General features: G+C 43.1%; 1 protein-coding gene across 2 annotated transcripts in view; it reads right to left on the bottom strand.

The window, feature by feature from the left end:
* Positions 1–18748, bottom strand: part of LOC143154042 (uncharacterized) — a 79694-nt gene that overhangs the window by 49972 nt on the left and 10974 nt on the right. For both annotated transcript variants that reach the window (XR_012993966.1, XM_076325801.1), the window contains exon 2: positions 2811–2994. Coding sequence is in view for 1 of the 2 variants with exons in the window: in XM_076325801.1 (XP_076181916.1) it covers positions 2811–2994 (184 nt within the window). In the remaining variant the exon portion in view is untranslated. The remainder of the gene's footprint in view (positions 1–2810; positions 2995–18748) is intronic.

Here is an 18748-nt window from a genome sequence, read left to right as displayed (position 1 = left end):
ATTCCATTAATACGTAATTACCGGGAGATATTAATCGGTCGGCTAACGAACGGTAGTTGAACGAAGCACGGCAACAATGCCAAGTAAAAGCTGCTGTTCCGTGGCCGACGGACTCCGTATTGTAATATAATAAAATGAATAATGCCCGTGCGATCGCGAGATACGTGGAAATAATTTATCGCGCGATAATGACGACTTCGTGGGAGTGATGGATGTACGGGGTGTGCGAGAAAGTTTCTGTCGAAGCTCGAGTCTGCAGCATTGGATGTAGGGCGAGGTAGGGCGAGCCAATTCCGACCGCTTCTCTCTATTAACCTCAACGCGAGCTCGATGTTATTTAGTTCTATTATTACGATACATGTATGCTTCGCGTCGAGATATCGCGATTCTTTAATTCTCGCACGGATCAAATCCGGAGACTTTTTTTGTTTCGTGGACTTTTCTGTATCGTGAGGAAGGATAGCTTCGATTGGACAGAGGATAGCTTCGACGAGACAAAGGATAGATAAGATCGTTCAGTAGAAGTAGTCTACTTCTACTGCGTTAGAAGTAGAAAAGATTCAGTTGCGCGAGAAGGATGTAAATATACCGGTCCAAGAGAGAATCCTGACACGAATTTCGCCGAAGATTCGTGGGTATGAATTTTGTTCGAATGGTTAGCAATAAACATATCTTTTCGAGTGGTTCCAATATCGATAAGTCTAGAAGCGTTATCGATAAGGATTTAGAGTAACGAGCAAATAATATACTAATTCGAATTTGATATACGTATAAATATTTTATTCCGAGCATCGTTACAGATGCTTTCGGTACGAAAGATTGAAACATCGGTGATCGAGGATTTATCGTATCGGTGATCGGAATTGTACTATACCTACCGTGTAGGAAAATTTTGAACGCGTTGTATCGCGTGACAAATGATTATTGACTCTTGTTACAGTTTCCAACAGGTATGCAGCGAGAGAGTAAATCTACACGCTAAAACGAGTAAAACACGTTACGCGAACATAGGTCGTACGCGTCATAGTTTCTGGGTTATGGAAGATATAAAGGAAGTGTTCAAAGTAACCGCCTCGTGCATCAAACGACTCTACGACACGTCTCAACATCGAGTCTCTCCCAAGATGGAAAATACCAATCGTCGTTTCAATTATTTTACCAATCGGATTCGTATTTTGCAAATCGTTTTCAATCGATACGAACGTCGACTATTAATATTTTCAAACAGTAACGTGCGTTAAATTATTACCGAAATTACGTACTTTCGTTACATTTTATCTTTACACGTAACAGTTGTACACTTCCACGTACGCGTAACGATGACACCGAATAGTAATAATAATGAACGTTATTTTCCACGATCGTTGGTAACTACAAAATTATACCAGGTATTTTTTGCGTCTTTCGAGCCATAATTACGCTAAAATTATCTGAAAATTTATAATCGGTCACGGAAAAATCAACAATTTTAACCTTACCTCCGTAACGAGCGATTTTTCATATTAATTTCGATTCTACGTATCGAATCCGAATCGTTACTCCAAATTGCTACCGATAACATTTCTAAATCTATCGTAACCGTTTAAAAATGCGCGCTCGTTACGATAACAAAAAAGAAAAGACAAAGAATTCTACATTTTTAGAGTGTTCCGCGTAAAAAGTGGAATAACATCTACTTTCAAAATTCTTGGCTTCTTCGAAAACGTAAATACGCGTTTAAACGTCGCATCTACCGGTTAGCACAGATGCCAAGACCTTGTCTGTCATTCGTGACACTCGTGCCAATAATTATCTTCGCGAGAAAAAAGCACAAATACTAGCTCGTTCAATAAGTTTTATCGAACGTCGAAACTTATCGAACAACCTATTACATTCGTCCAATGTAGAAAAGTACAGTGGCTCGAAAAAGTACACGGACGCAATATTATAAGGAATATATTTCCTTAACCTACAGCTCTGACTTTAACGAGAGTTCGTGCGCGCGTAAAGTATACCGGGCCGCGTGTGACATAATTTTTCTGTCGACGAAAAATATTCTCGAGTGAATAAAATCGAAACCTAAAAATTGAACGTTACATAATTTTTCAATACGATTGTTTCGGCGTATTTTTCTCACGGTTGAACGACAGAGCATTAAAAACCGAGCACTTTTTCGAGGAGAATTTCTGTCCGCCAAGTTACAAGGAAAATGACAATTCTCGTCATTTCTTCGATTTTCCAAATACAATTTCGAAACAGAGCAAACCATTCCACATTACATTCCACACTTGAAAATGCTCTATCGTTCCGTTGCGAGACAAGTCCCGAAAGAAGTTGCATCGAAAGAAAACAATAATTCAAACTCTCCGGACTTGATCTCACCTTCGTGAAGGAGGTCAAAAATTTCTTATGGAACAGGAAAAAAAAAAAAAGAAAAATGTCTCGCACTGTTGTTCTCCACGTGGATACGAACGTTCCTTGAAATCGGTTCGAGGACGTAATTTCCCCGTGATACGGGATAATAAATTTTCGATCCGCTGTAACTCGAGCGAGCGAGGTCCGCGTGGCTCGAGAGGACGTTTCGTCGCTCGAAGGGTGAAAAAAAAACGGGATTGGAAAGTCGTCACCGAAAGTCGCCGCGTCCGCGTTCGAAGCGTCGTGTCGGTTCGTTTATTTTACACGGTTTCACGAGTGACACGAGTCACGCGATAAAATAGTTGGGAACGTAGGTGTCACGGGTCGCGTTCGATCGGAGAGAACGTGCCGCGGTTTGAAAAATATGCGGCCCTATTTCGAGAACAATCTTCCGCGAAGAACACGTGAACACGTACCGAAATGATTTGGGTATCGATGGGCATGGAACTGTCATTGCCGTCGATATTCGACTCGATGTCGTAGGCCCTCGACGTGGGTGTCGCATAAAGCGAGGAATGAAGTGCCAAGAGTCCAGGGGAACCGCCATAACTGCTCACCGGTGGTGGTGTCACCTCACCCCTGTCATAATTATCCAGCATCCTATAAATTCAAAAACGATTTATTAATCATTAGTCCCGTTTATGCCGGTGGTTAACGGTAAAATCGCTACACATATCCGGTCGCGTTCGCGCGAGCAATAAAATCGCCGGTTTGTATCGTTTCGCTCGAACGAATGCCCGCTTGTCACACCGGTGACGATAAATTCTTTTTATTCCGAAAGAAATCTCACGCGAGAAGGATCGTGACCGAGCGTTCGTTACCACGGAAGGGTTAGGATTTCTTTTTCTTTTTTTTTATCATCGGGATCGATGATCCAGGCACTCGTGAATAAATCCACGGGTGATGCGTACCTTTTATACGCGCGTAAATAATCCGCGGAAGAATCTATTTCTATTATTTAAAAAATATTTGAAATGTACGAGATATAGTTTCTGGATAAAGTTTGAAAGTGTGCAGGGTGTCGCGTTGGTGACGAACACTTTCGAGGGGGGAAAGAAATGCTGGGGAATGTTTCGGGGAACGAACAAGTTGAACTTTCGTTACGGTCGTTTAGCGAGAAAGAGAAAGAAACGAACAAAGGACTGGGAGAAAGAGAAAGATTCGAAGATCGTAGGTTTATTTTCAATCGGGATATTCGTTTATGTCCACGCGGTCTCGTGGTGTCGTTCGGACGAGTTACGCACACTTCGATGTGTTCTTTCAACGATTTCGAATACGAAGAATCTGTTTATACACACGTCTATGTATACGTGGAAAATATTTTAAATGTACGAGATATATTTTCTGGATAAATATTTTTCATTTTTCAGCGACACTGATTCGCGGAACGGTGCGAATGTGAAATCGTTCGCGCGTGGAAATTTTAGTCGAATGTAAACGATCGAGGATCGGAAAATTGTATTTTACCCGCTCGAGGATAAAATAAGAAAAAAAAATAAAGAAAAGAATCGTCCAGGAACACTCTCTTTTCGAGTTGTAAACACTTTTCGTCCGCGACACAGTTTTGCAAGCCAGCCCGGCAAGGTTAGAGACACAAGTGCTGTTATCGCTTTCTTTGTGTTAATACTAAACAATAACAGTACTTGTTCCGATCAGATAAGTCGGCTCAACGATGTATTATCTCGCAATCTCTGCGTCAAACCGATGCGTACATTATCGGTCTGCATTTGGAACTTTCCGAGTTAAGAGATAGTATTTATCGATACATTTATAACTTCGGAACGAAACGATATCAAAGTTTGGCGATTTATTTCTAGGACACGGTCGTATTTTAATAAACAATCGAGACGGGATATCTCTGTGTGCGCATTTAATAACAAAACAACGAATGCAACGATAGTTTTCACGAGTCGGTCCAATTGAAATATCTACTCGATACGAAATGAATTTTTGTTTGGAAATTATTTTCAAACGAGGATAGAAACGGTGGTTCCCACGATCGGTTGTTATTTCGTATATTGTTCTTCGTACGACGTTTCCACGACACTATTCAAAAAGCTCAATTTCCATAGTGCTCGTTTTGCTAAAAGTATCGGAATTGTTCAATTGACGTGTATTATTTATCGCGAAACGAATCGATTCGATCAGCCAGGGGAGAAAGGAGTACAGGTGTAAGAGCAATTCGTAACTAAAATTTCCAGTTATTCGTAACAACGTTCCAGAAGCCTTTAAAGGGCTAAAGTCTCCAGAAAAGTGTTAGAAATAATCATTCGGAGAAAATGTTCACAACCGAACACGCGAAGCTCGCAACTGGCGATCAAGGACCATTCGGGGTTGAACGTTAAGGGTTGCGATCGATCCTAGCGTATCGTTCTCCTCCTCCTTTTATTAGATTTCTATTCGATTACTATTGGTACACATCCGTGTGTAATAAACGCCTATTATTATTTTACCGACAAAGTATCCATTTCTGATCAACGCTCAAGAAAGTACAAATCCAGATGTAAATTATCCTTCTAGCTTTTACAATTTCTGCGTATTCGTGAGTAATAAACGACTATTATTATTCTTTTACCGACAAAGTATCCATTTCTAATCAACGCTCCAGAAAGTACAAATCCAGATGTAAATTATCCTTCTAGCTTTTACAATTTCTGTGTAATAAATGACTATTATTACTATTTTATCGACAAAGTATCCATTTCTAACCAACGTCCAAGAAAATACAAATTCAGATACAAACTATCTTTCTGTACTTTTACAATTACCGCGTATTCGTGAGTAATAAACGACTATTATTATTATTTTACCGACAAAGTATCCATTTCTGATCAACGCTCGAGAAAGTACAAATCCAAATGTAAATTATCCTTCTAGCTTTTACAATTTCTACGTATTCGTGAGTAATAAACGACTATTATTATTATTTTACCGACAAAGTATCCATTTCTGATCAACCCTCGAGAAAGTACAAACCCAGATGTAAATTATCCTTCCATCTTGTGCGTATAGGTGTGCGGTAAACGCCTATTATTATTATTATTTTACCGACAATGTATCCGTGTCCGTGCAAGAAAGTAGAAATCCAAAAGCGCGGTATCCTCCTAGGATTCGCCAACTGGCGAACAATGCGGAGGACAACCGTTTCAACTGGTTTGCGGTCCCCTCGTTAAATATCCGTTACCCTTTTCGGATCTCCGTGTTCGGGCACGCCGGTGTCCCCCGCAATATCAGAACGCAACCAATTACATCGCGTCTCGGTCGAACGGGAATAAAAAAGGAAGAAGATCGGTTAAAAAAATGCAATCGTCCCTCCGGGATCGAGGCCCCGGGAACGATATTCCGATTAAGCAAAAGTCAATTATTCTCCCTCGCGGGCCGACACCGTCAGAAGTCCCCGCGAACGAAAGAGACGAAGACGAGTTTAAACGATGCGGATGGAATACCCATTCGATTCCGTTCGATACCGGGGCAACGAGCGCCTGGGCAAGAACAAGAGATCGATTCGTACGGCGTGCACGAGAGGTAATTGACTCTGGCGTCTCTGTTTCGTCGTGGACGAAGCCAGCAACGGAGAAACGCAGCAGGAGAAATCCCGTGGGTCGCTCGTGCCCGAGCCGATTGATCTGTCAACCCCGTTAGGAAAAGAGTTGATCGACATGAATGAACCATTCAAGGCCACTTAATGGAATTCCCACGATTGTCCTTAAGGCATAATGCGACCGTGCCAGGTATAATAGTACGAACAGCTGTCTCTCGTGTGCGCACCACCACCACCACCACCACCACCACCACCATCACCACCACGACGAACGTAACCACCCGCCAACCCTCCCGCCTTCTTCGCGTTTATACACGAAACGTGCGTGTACGTGTGCGTGACCGTAACCGCGTTGCATACACCGCGTTCCAGCTCGTCGGTGTGTATAAATTTAAAAACATGTAATACACACGCGAGGGACATGCATATATGTATATGGACACGCGCAGTGTTCCACATAATGGCCATTGTTTCATTCGGTCCGCGAGAGATGCTGACGGGGGCAAAAACGTACCGGCATTTTCATTCAATAAAGTTCGCCCGGCCTAGCCGCGATGTTTTTACCGGTTGGTCGTAACGTACGAAACGTCCGTTTCGAGAGAGAGAAAAAGAGAGAGAGAGAGCCGCAGATTCTCGAGGGAACGATACGAACGAGTCGGATAGACGTCAATGGTGTTGGACACTTTTGGAACGAGCCGGTACCGCGAGAGATTGCGCTTCAGGGTCCAATGAAACGGTGACTCGCGAATTCGATGAGAATCGGAGGAATTCAGGAGCCAAGCGATCGCGACAATGCCATACCGTGGGACTGACGAGAAACGGAGACAATGCGCGACCATTGGGTCAATAGTTGAAAACTTTGGGTCTATCGAAAGGTGTGTCGAAGAGAAGTCTACGTATCGAGAAGATACTACACGGATCGGGTCAGTGGTCAAAGATTCGTGGTCCATCGAAGGGTGTATCGAAGAGAAGTCAACGTTCGAGAGAGGTGCTACACGGATCGAGTCGATAGTTGAAAACTTAGGGTCTATCGAAAGGTACGTCGAAGAGAAGTCTACGCACCAGGAAGATACTACACGGATCGATAGTTAAAGATTCATGGTCCATCAAAGGGTGTATCGAAGAGAAGTCAACGTTCGAGAGAGGTGCTACACGGATCGAGTCGATAGTTGAAAACTTAGGGTCTATCGAAAGGTGTGTCAAAGAGCACCACCATCTTCCTGCACACTAGGAAGATACTTCACCGATCGATAGTTAAAGATTCATGGTCCATCGAAGGGTGTATCCTTCTGCGTATAATCTGCGAAGAGAAGTCAACATTCTAGGAAGGTAGAACACGGATTGGGTGAATAGTTAAACATTCGTGTACCATCGAAAGGTGTATCGAAGAGAAGCCATCGTCCCAAGAAGACGCTACCGAGTTTCTTAACGTTCGAAACGTTCGTTTCAAGAGAGTTTCGTACAAGTCTCGATGTACTGGAGAATTGAACAGATAATTCGGCATACGAGAGATTGCGGACACTCGATAGCCCAACAAGATGGAAAAGTACCTCGCGAGGTCGACGAGAATCGGAGGGGGATCTAAAGTAGTTGATTTCAACAATTACGGACTTATCGAGAAACGAAGATAATGTACGGTAATCGATACCGATCGAATCATTGGTTGAAGATTTATGTTTCGTCGAAGTGTGTATCGAAGAGAAGTTTACACCCCGAGAAAGAACTATTCCGTCCGAAGGTTTTGAACGTTCGTTTTGAGAAAGCTCCGTAGATTCTCGAGAAAAGTTAAGAAAGGAAACTTAAAGCAGAGAAAACTTAAAATTAGAGAGACGGACAGGTAGAAAAGTACCTATCGAGTTCAACGAGAATCGAAGAAGTTGAGGCTTCGAAGCGATTGATCGCGCCAACGTCTCTTTAGAAACTTAACTCGAAAGGAAGAAAATATACGATAATATCGACATCGATCGATAGTCGAAGCTTCGTGGCTCGCCAAAGGGTATCCCGAAGAGAAGTCTACACCCTAGAGAGGAACTGTTTCGTCTTAACGCTCGAAAGGTTCGTTTCGAGAGAGCTCCGATATTTCTCGAAGAAAAGGTACGAACCGCGATCCATTGGAGAATTTACTGGATAATTTGGCACAGATGCTACGGGTGATCGCAAATACTCGAAAGAAGAATAATAGATGGAAACGTAGCTCCCGAGTTCAATGAGAATCGGAATAATCGAGGATCTCGATGTACCGTGATACCATTCTTGGTTCGTAGAGCGACTTCTGACGAGTAAACGAATAATGTACGATAATCGACACCGGTCGACTCGATAACCGAGGATTCACGATCCGTCAAAGTGTGTATCGAAAAGAGGTCTGCACCCCGAGAAGGTAATACTGTTAGGTCTTGACTTATCCAACATCCGTTTCGAGAAAGCACCGCTACTTCGCGAGGAGGAAAAGGTACACGCGACTCGTAGAGGGTCAAAGTGTCGGTGAATTTGATGGCCAGCTCGACGCGAATGCCACGACAGTGTGCGGACACTCGAGAATCGAATAGATGGAACAGTGTCCATCGAGTTCGATAAGAAACGTAAGAATCGGTTGATCCGAAGTGTGTCGTTCTGCAATGGCGTTCTTGGGTCGTTCGATGTGACTCGAGACGAGAAACGGATACATAACGTACGATAATCGACAACGTACGACACAGTGGTCGAAGATTCGTGAAACTCGAAAAGGTAGATATCTTCGGGTAACACCATTGGAAATATCCAGTTCTACAGTCAATTATCCAGACGGTGTAGTCGACTGCACCGCAAAGTGTCAGGAAAGTTGCTCGTCAGGAACGACTCGGCGCTGTAACAGTTTCTAGATACTCGAGGGTAATCGGTTAAGTCGAAAAAAGTCGTAAAGTGGGTTCCTCGCGGGTTTAACGACAATCGACAACCCTGGGTGATCCAAAGCGTGCAGTTCGTTGCTTCAACGCCATTGTACGGGGCCATTCTTGGATAGGATAGTGACTTGCGACGAGGAATGGATAATGTATGATAATCGATGCCGATCTGTTCAATGGCCGAATGTTCATGAATCACCAAAGTGTATACCCAAGTCCGTACCCCGCGAAGGTAATACTCTTGGCTGGTAAGATGCGGACAGTTTTCAAGGGAGCACCGTTCAATTTCGAGAAAATATCAACGGAATCGAACCAGCTTCAAAGTGTGACTCGGTACAGGTGTCGCGACACTTTTTAAACGATCGACCGAAAGTAATTGGCAAATAAGAGAAACTCGAGAAGTCGCTCAACGAAAGTGCAAAGAACGTACGAATAGTACGGTGGTGGGTTGCTTCAACGTCATTCTATACAGTCGTTCTTCGATAGGATAGCGTCTCGTAACTAGAAACGGATAATGTATGTTAATCGACACGGATCTGTTCAGCGACTGCATATTCATGAACCGTCAAAGTCCATGCTGAAGTCAAGTCCAGATCCTAAAAAGGTAATGCCGACTGTTCGGTGATCCATGCCAGAGGTTATTCATCGTACCTTCGACGAAAAAACAAGGTGAACCCGTCGCTGTCGAATCTGACCGCAACTAGAATTATTTCGCCAAAAAAAAAAAAAAAAAAAAATCACGGAAATTACCAGCGTCGGTTGACAAAAGAGATCTCGCATCTTTCTACGGTCGAGTTTAACGGTACAGTAATCGAGGGAAATTTCTATTCGAGTTGGACACATTTCTGGTAGACATTTCCAGAATTGTACCTTTTGCGTCAAAATGGACAATTTTCCGAAAGAGAAATATATAATCCAACTTAGGAACTAGGAAAGACTTCAAAATTCATCGAACTTAGGATACTCGAGTCTACGAAAAGGGGATTCGAAAACTGGTAACGTGTTTTCGGGAACGTATCGATACGAATGGTGATCATTCCGGACCGAGAAGTTGCAGAAGAATTTTTCCAGAATTCGAGACTCGAGTCTAACGAGCTTTACAGAGATAAAATTCGAAATCTCTAGTATACGAAACAGTGTGATCGTGCGATTCGAGTATTTCGATCGACGAAATTGTTTCGTCGAAGGGGCGAGGTATTTTTTTTGTTTTTTTTTCTTTTTTCGATACCGAAGGAAGGAACATTTTACACGTTACGAGCCAACAGTAGTCCTCGGTACACGGTTCCAGCGTGATACGCACGAAACGCGCCACTGTTCGCCGCTTGAGCTATAGCATCGATAAGTAAGATCGATACGAGGTGTCGTTTTAATATCGCGCCTCGGTCGCGATGAATAGCTGGCGGAGGGAGGGGTCGTTTTAATGTGGGATGCTAAGGCAACGACCGAGATCCGTTCAAACGAAATCGACTTCTTTCTCTTTTTTCCTTCTTTATTATCGAAGAATGGTGCAGTTGCTTTTGTGTATTCGCGAATGTAGCGCCCTTATCGAAATTGAATGAAATACACCGCTCAATAACAGTTCGGAGATCCCGATAGGAGGATTATTCTTGAGAACGATCCAAACGTTAAGATTGAAAGTCGTTCGGTGTGTTCGATATAATAATATTTCTGTTCGATAAGAGGGCAAAATTGGTAATCGAAACGAGCGTTCGGGCTACATCGAATAATTATTTTCGTATCGATCTGGAAGATTTTTATACACGAGACACGAAATGTGAAAGGTGAAATAAGGTTAGTAATTGTAAATTATTTCGATAAACGTTTGTTAAATTGTATACAGTGTACAAGAATCGGTTAAGACGCAAAGAATATTTATCGAAACGTTTAAATCTTCATCGATGCACGAACGATTTAAAATCAAACGTTAAACGAAATATCGGACTAAGTCGAACACACGTACGAAGACAAAACCGAAGAATTTCATACAATTCTTATTTTCCTATAATATTGGTATCTATCCGATCGATTTTCGGGGTTCTGTCGAGAATTCGAAGCTTTGGTTAACGCGTTACCAATTTACACGTTCGACGATAGAGAAAAACATCGAATGTAGCAAAGTGGTTAACATTCGAGAAAAGAACAAGAAACTGTTGAATCGGAATAATTTGGTTCCGGTAACGATACGAAACTGCGACGAAAAACGGCCGGGAGAGTTATTCCGATTGCGATGTTGATGTTCGGTAAAAAAGACGGTTGAATTTCAGGTAGGACGGTTACACGGATCGGCAACGAAAAACTATAAAAACTCACGGTCAAGATTCCTCAGGTTCAAGCCGCGTCGGTGCAGCTGCACCACCCACGCATATGATAGATACGCCACTGCCTTCAGCATTGTTTCTTTAATGATTCATATGGGGTGATTGTACCAAGAGCAGAGGAAGCAGTTTCCAACTGCAAATGCAATGAGCTTGCGTCGTATCGGAAATATTAATCCTGTCGGTGTCATCGAAGGTCTCCGTGTTCTATACGTGAACCGTACGATCGAAAAACGATTATAATACGGCGGTGATTTTACAATCTATCGAACGAAAGTCCGCCGTGGTGACTTTCTTCGATTCTTTTCGCCGAGAAAATTATAAGCACTTGCGACACCGGAATGCTCTCCGCATTGTCGGGATCTTGTTCATCGCGGGGAATACGAAACAGGTGTTAATCAGTGAAATTGAACAATTGACACCAAGAGTATTACGTGTTTCGGAAAAAACGTCTACGCGAGGGTTGATTTGGAAGATAAATTCGAGTAAAAACGTCCGCTCGACATTGTACATAAATGCATATTTAACGAGAGAAATGCTACCGAAGAAATTTCCAAAGGTGTCGATGTTCCAAAGATGATTTACGAGCGCATAGAGGCGTCGAAGGTAAGAAAAGATGTACGTTTAAACACGGAGTTTGGAATCTGAGATGTACAGTTGTGGGTTGCAAAATTTGCATTTATCTTTTGTTTCTGAAACGCGTTACTTCGTCGCGTCGAAGAAGGGTAAATTGTCCCACGATACGGTATATGTGTGTTAAATGTATGAATTGTGTGAAATCGATTTTTACAATTGTTACTCGTTTCGATGAAATTTCTTTCGTCGCACGTTTGAATTTTCCCCTCGTTTCAGAATCACCACTGTTCGTTCTGAGCTGATTCGTGATCGATCCGTACCGACGGTTGCAAAAATTATAATTATTTTTCAAGACTGTGCAATATTGAACTTTGAGTAATATTCGATACATGAAAGAATAAAAGAAATTTGGAAAGTGAAGAGAAAATAATAAATTTAGTTTATTAGGGATAACGTTTCAACGTTCGATAGCTAAGAGTAAGGTAATTGGTAATGTAAAACGATTCGGTATTATTTGAACAGCTCTACTGGGAGGCGTCGTAATTAAATATTGTCTTCGTTGGACACACGATGTCACTCTGAACGAGAAATATGTGCGAGAGCCGTGGGTGAAGATATTTTTGAAGAATAAAAAGCGTCGACCGATATCGATGTATCGTTTCGTATTATTTTTATCTTCGTATCTCGAGTACCTGTGCAAAAGTAAACGAAATCTTCGTTCGATATTAATCACGATCCGATCGAAAATTTTTGTTACCGTGTTACACGAAGCCTCGCTGTACCGTTTACTTCGAATCGCTCGAAATTCATGGACAACAAATGTTCGTTAGGTTCACTTCGAACGATTCGAAATTAAATTTCTTTCATCGATTCTTATCGATCGAATTCTTCGATCTTTAAAAGCGAAAAATCACTCGAACGAAAACTCTGGTCGAATTAAATTATATACGCAACGTTGAATAATATTTACGATACGAAAACCAAAAAAAATTACAAACGAGACGACCGGTACGTACGATCTTTTTACGAATAAATATTCGTAATTAAATTTTCCAACGATAAAACACGGCTACATCGTCGTAAGATCGATAAACGTCGCGAATCGATATCGATTACAATTTCATTCTACTTTGCGCGAGGCAACACCTTCTCGAGGCGATCGAAACGACGCGAGCGAAATACATTCTACAATTATTAAAATCCGTTGATCGATGCATTAATATAAATGAAATTTATCCACGTTTTGCAACATCGAAGATCATTCGCTCGCGCTCCTCTCGGAAAATGAACTAACTTCGTAAAGCGAGGTGTATCGCGACACAAATATCGAAGTCTCTGAACTGTCGAAACTTTGCGTACTAATAATTTACCAACTAATAATTGTCAAACGCGTACAGTGCATCAAAGTCTTGTATAAATTGTACAAAGCTCTGTATAATAATATTAATCCGAATAACATTTATCTTGCATTCGAACCGTACTGAATAATATTTATCTCTTACATCTGAATCGTACCAAGTAATATTTATCTTACATTCGAATCATATCGAAACCTCGAGTACTTCTCCGACTAGTAGTCGTTCGAAAAGAGAATCTTCGAATGATTTCGTGTCCGAATCGAACCGATCGAGTCTCTGGTATACCGATACAAATAACGCGTTGAAGTCTTCGAAGCTCTACGTAATAATATTAATCCGAATAACATTTATCTCACATCCGAATTGTGCTAAGTAATGTTAATCTTATATCCAAAAGCATATCGAAACGTCGAGTACCTCTCCGATTAGTAGTCGTTCGAGAAGAGAATCGAACCGATCGAGTCTCTAATATACCGATACAAATGACGCGTGGAAGTCTTCGAAGCTCTACGCAATAATATTAATCCGAATAAAATTTATCTCACATCCGAACCATATCGAAACGTCGAGTACCTCTCCGATTAATAATCGTTCGAAAAGAGAATCTTGGAATGATTTCGAATCGAACCGATCGAGTCTCTGGTATACCGATACAAATGACGCGTGGAAGTCTTCGAAGCTCTACAGAATAATATTAATCCGAATAAAATTGATCTCCCATCCGAACCATATCGAAACGTCGAGTAGCTCTCCGATTAATAATCGTTCGAAAAGAGAATCTTGTAACGATTTCGCGTCCGAATCGAAGCGATCGAGTCTCCGGTATACCGATACGGAGAACGTTCTCCCGAGGCGCGTAGCTCCTTGAAATTCGAACACGTCGCCGTCTCGAATGAAACCGTCCGTCGCGGGAGGTGGTGACCCATAACGCGAAGAATTTTTCCGGCTCGGTCTACCGCACGAATTACGACCCCGTGGCTCGATCCGGATATTTGTAACGAACACACAAAGTCGGCCGGCTACACGCAGAAAGCGCGGCGGCGTGGCGCGCGAGAGAGAGCCCACCGAGACAAAGGACACGCGGAACGATCCTCTAAATCGGCACGTCCGTCGAGGCTCATGAATCTCGGCGAAACAGTGAAAACCCGTGCACGGTTCGGTACGCAGGAGAACCTGGGAGCAAGCTCGCGGCGAACGGGACGGGAACGGGACGGGAACGGGGCTCCGTCAACGACACACACTTGTTGGTCCCTCCCGAGTAAATTATTCCCCCCCTCGGGTCAGCCTCCGAGCGCCGAGCGGAGAAGTAGAGAAAGCTTTCGCGTCGCGGACGCCTGACGGCTGACGTGGTGGCGCATTTTATTCAAATAATCGCGACGACCGAACACACCCTTGCATTGCTCGACGGAACGGCGCACCGACCTTAAAAGCGGCGACAAACGGCCGCGTGAGCGCACGCGCACGCGCAACAGCACAATATACACCACGCGCACGCGCACGCGCGTTCACCACTGCCCGCGGAACGACTCGCGCCGCGATCCGTTACCGATGTTGCATTTTCGCCTCGCGATTCATTAACGACGATCACCGATAATACGGTACCCTTTTTCGCCAACATTCTCCACGCGACTCAACGATCTTCGCGATCTTTTTATCTATTACCGATTCACACGCGACGGAACTATCTACGGGGAGGGGAAATTTGGAAAATTTTAACCAAGAAATAGAGGATTTCAGACCATTGGTATCTCGAATCAATATTCTCGGATATAAATGGACAGTGTATTGGACATTGACAGTTGCTAGCGGATTCTTGTAAATTTTTCATTTTCCCAATATATTTGTAAACGTTGAAAAAGTGTTTCGCATAAATCTCGAAATACTTGGCGGTCGTTGGAAATTTTCTACGCATAGACGCTAAAGCGTTTAGTAGAATCGTGCGTTCCACAGGCGCACCGAAAACCATGCGCGACGTACTCGCTTCGCGCATCTAGAATCGATGATTTTCGGGCGATTATCGACCCGAGGGATCTCGCGTCGCGTGGAAGATATAATTCGTAGACGGTGCTCGACTCACGGTGTATTTCGACGTCACGTTAGAAGATGTGTACGAAACAAGGCGCGTGAGACGCAACAGCGAATTAATACGCGACGAAAAGTTCGTATCAGCGGCGGGTCGGGCGTACGCGCATGCGCGTGTGCGGGTCGCGAGCGCGCATGCGCGTGTGCGTGAGCCGCGGTAGCGCGCGCGAGCCACGCCGTCGGGCGCCAATCGAACAGAGAAACGTGAACGCCGGGACTCGTAATTTTATAGGCCCCTGATTAAACTTTTAAATCGAATGACCAGCGCGGTTCACTTGGTAAGCGGAAGTGACGACCCGAGCCGCTCACCTCTGCACTACTAACGCTCCGCCGCGTTTCAGATTTGAGAACGAAGAAAGCGCATCCCCGAAACCTTTACGGGCTTCAGGCTGCGGAACGGACGTCGTCGGCCCGTTGTACCCCGTACACCTTCTTCTGACCTCGGACCGTACGGCCATTACGTACGACTTCCTGCCTACGAGTTGAAAAAGAAAAAAAACCAATCGAAGATTTCTCGACGAGCTCGAGCACTCGGTCCCGATGTTCGCGAAAATATCATTGAGAAATATGTCCCGACGATCGATCGAAAAACCCAAGAGGATAAACATTCTTACGAATCAGTCCCCGACATGTTCTCTTTCCCGGTGAGATCTTCCCGTTTTCGAGAATAAACATTCCTACGAACGATTCCTCGTCGGGTTCTCTTTTCCGGTGAGATTTCCCCTGGTGGATTCATCATCGTTGCGTTTAGAACTCCAAACGTTAACGAAAATTCGAAACACTCTCCTCTCTTCTCGTTTTCGAGAATACACATTCTTACGAACGATTCCTCGTCGGGTTCTCTTTCCCGGTGGGATTTCCCTCGCGGATTCATCATCGTTGCGTTTAGAACTCTGTCAAGATCTCAATAGCCTCTAGGCATATTCGTCTTCGTGGATCTTTCACGGCTAGGATATTAATTATAATCTGTCCATCGTTCTTGTAAATTCGTTCACTTTTCTACGTAGGAATTGAATCGTTCTTGCGGTTATTATTATGAGTTTTGAATTTTACCGAGCGTATTTCATCGAGCGAGAGTCGTTGTTACTATTTGTTACGGCTGTGCTCGAATATGTGTACAGTTAAGAATGTAGACTCGATGCATCGATGCCGAGTTAGGACGATAAACTGTACTCGGGAAAGAATGTTTTCATATTTTTTAAGCGTAAATTCTTCGCGTCATCGACGGGTGAATACGGTCGAAGGAAATTTAATAATTATCGTATATTGATTTTTGAAAATTTATAAATCGGTGTCGAATCGTTTTACGTACGTTTTGTGTATGTTTTACGATAGTTTTGGAAAACGTTGGAAAAGTTGAACCGATCGAGGATGCGTTCAACAATTATAAAGAGTGTCTTGAGTGTGTATTTTAATAAAGTTACGAAAAATGACAAATATTTCCAACGAATCTCGATGAATTTCCAAGCATGTATTTATGCAAACATCGGCAAAACCGCTATTTAATCGAGTAATTATTATTTTCCTTCTCCGTTTAGATTCCTCGATAACTTCCTATTGTAAAAGTTGTCCTCTGTCTCCAAAGTATCGTATATATATATACCGGTATCGTAATTTTCCGTTCGTTTTTCCAATTAATTGCTAGTTTCCGCGAAGAACGCACGAAGATCACCGATCAACCGTGTACTTACTTGTGTTGTCGTTCGGTATCGATAAAGATGTAAATCGTAAATAGCAGCTTTTTAAATAGCCAAGTACTGCGCCTATTGTGCCTAATGAGCTACGCAGGCCTGGCCAGGTTGCGCACAATATTCAACGTATTGTTGTATCGGCAAAGTTCAAATTCCATTGGCTTTCTTGCAGCATCGGTTCGGCGTTTTTTAAATGTCTCGATCGTTTTTACATCGTTTTCCACGACGCTTACGATTTCCGATCGGACGTTTCGAAGCGGTAAAATAGTGAAAAAAAATCGTTAGCACGATCGTGGACAATCGATTTTTAAAACGCGGACGACTCTTCGATCGAGACGCGCAAAAATACCATCGTCCCGCGTAATAGTTCAATCTCCCTCCGGCGACGAGCCAGATAAACAACGTATCGTCGAACACGAAAAGGAATTGCACCCAGGGATCGTTGGTCTTTGGTTCAGTCTGCATACTTGCACGTCGGTTGTCGAAGGAACGCTCCGCGAGGAGTAATATCCGGCTTCCGGTAGAGACGTTTAAATACCTCAATTCATTAACTCTCACCTCTATTGTTTTCGACAAAAGCAAATTTCCTCGGGTACAAGTGAATTTTGATTCGTTAATAAATCACTGTCATTGTCCGTCCGCGTCATTGTCGGCCATTTAAAATTCCCCTGAATCCCGTGCACGTGCATGTCGTCGCGTATACAAATCGTTCTCTCGCCGGTGGCGCGCGGCGGCTTTTATGCTATAATTATTCTACGTATATTCGTAACAATGCGATACGTATCAACGACGACACACACCAGAGCCATTCCGTGTCGAAACGCGGGACGATCGAACTATCGAGCCAACGCGATTAATTTTACACTCTGTTTACGTTTTGGCAATTTTTACGAGCACGGTGTCTCGCGATCGAGCAATTCGACCAACAGGGAATAGCAATTTACGCGACAGAATGAATCGAAAACGTGGAAGAACATTTCTTTCCACGGGGATTCGTTTACGAGATAATCGATTTCGAAGATTATCGGCCCAGCTGAGCGAGATCTCCGTTTCTGCGCAATATAGAATTAATAATTATTTCTGGTTAGAAATTATCATCCCCGAACGTTACCCACAAATGTGATACACGTTCGTGAATACGTAAAAACGAATCTCGGTAGTCAACGTTCACGAAAACGAAGCTCCGTATGGAAGAGTCTTGTTCCAAGTTCTCCGCTTATCATCGAGCAGAACGATCGGACGTAGAAAACAAATTTTGGCGAATTTTACTTAGCTACGAAATCAATTTTCACGAAGACGAAACTCCATTTGGAAAAATCTTGTCTCACTTATCATCGAACGGAATATTCTGAAATAAAAAACGAATTTTGGCGAATTGTACTTAGCTACGAAATAAATTCTCACGAAGACGAAACTCCGTTTGGAAAAATCTTGTCTCACTTATCATCGAACGGAATATTCTGAAATAAAAAACGAATTTTGGCGAATTGTACTTAGCTACGAAATAAATTCTCACGAAGACGAAACTCCGTTTGGAAAAATCTTGTCTCACTTATCATCGAGCGGAATATTCGGACGTAAAAAACGAATTTTGGCGAATTGTACTTAGCTACGAAATAAATTCTCACGAAAACGAAACTCCGTATGGAAAAATGTTGTTCCACGTTCCCTGCTTATCGTCGAACAGCAGAACGGGCTGCGTGTCGGTTGTACCGTGCGTTGCGAAATCAACTGTATCTAGGATTGTAACATGCGAAACGTCTATTCGAAGACAGCCCCTAGAATTCTCTAAAGAGAGCCACGGTCGAGGCAGAGACGCGTCAAACTGTCGAGTAATTTGCGGGACAGGTTGGCATAGGTACTGTGACAGTTTCCAGACGCTCACGGGTAATTGGTAAAGTCAAAAAGC

Source organism: Ptiloglossa arizonensis, chromosome 13 (assembly GCF_051014685.1).
Source record: "Ptiloglossa arizonensis isolate GNS036 chromosome 13, iyPtiAriz1_principal, whole genome shotgun sequence".
Classification (NCBI taxonomy): Eukaryota; Metazoa; Arthropoda; class Insecta; order Hymenoptera; family Colletidae; genus Ptiloglossa; species Ptiloglossa arizonensis.
The sequence above is the reverse complement of the archived record's forward strand: the minus strand, read 5'-3'. Positions and strand labels throughout refer to the sequence as shown.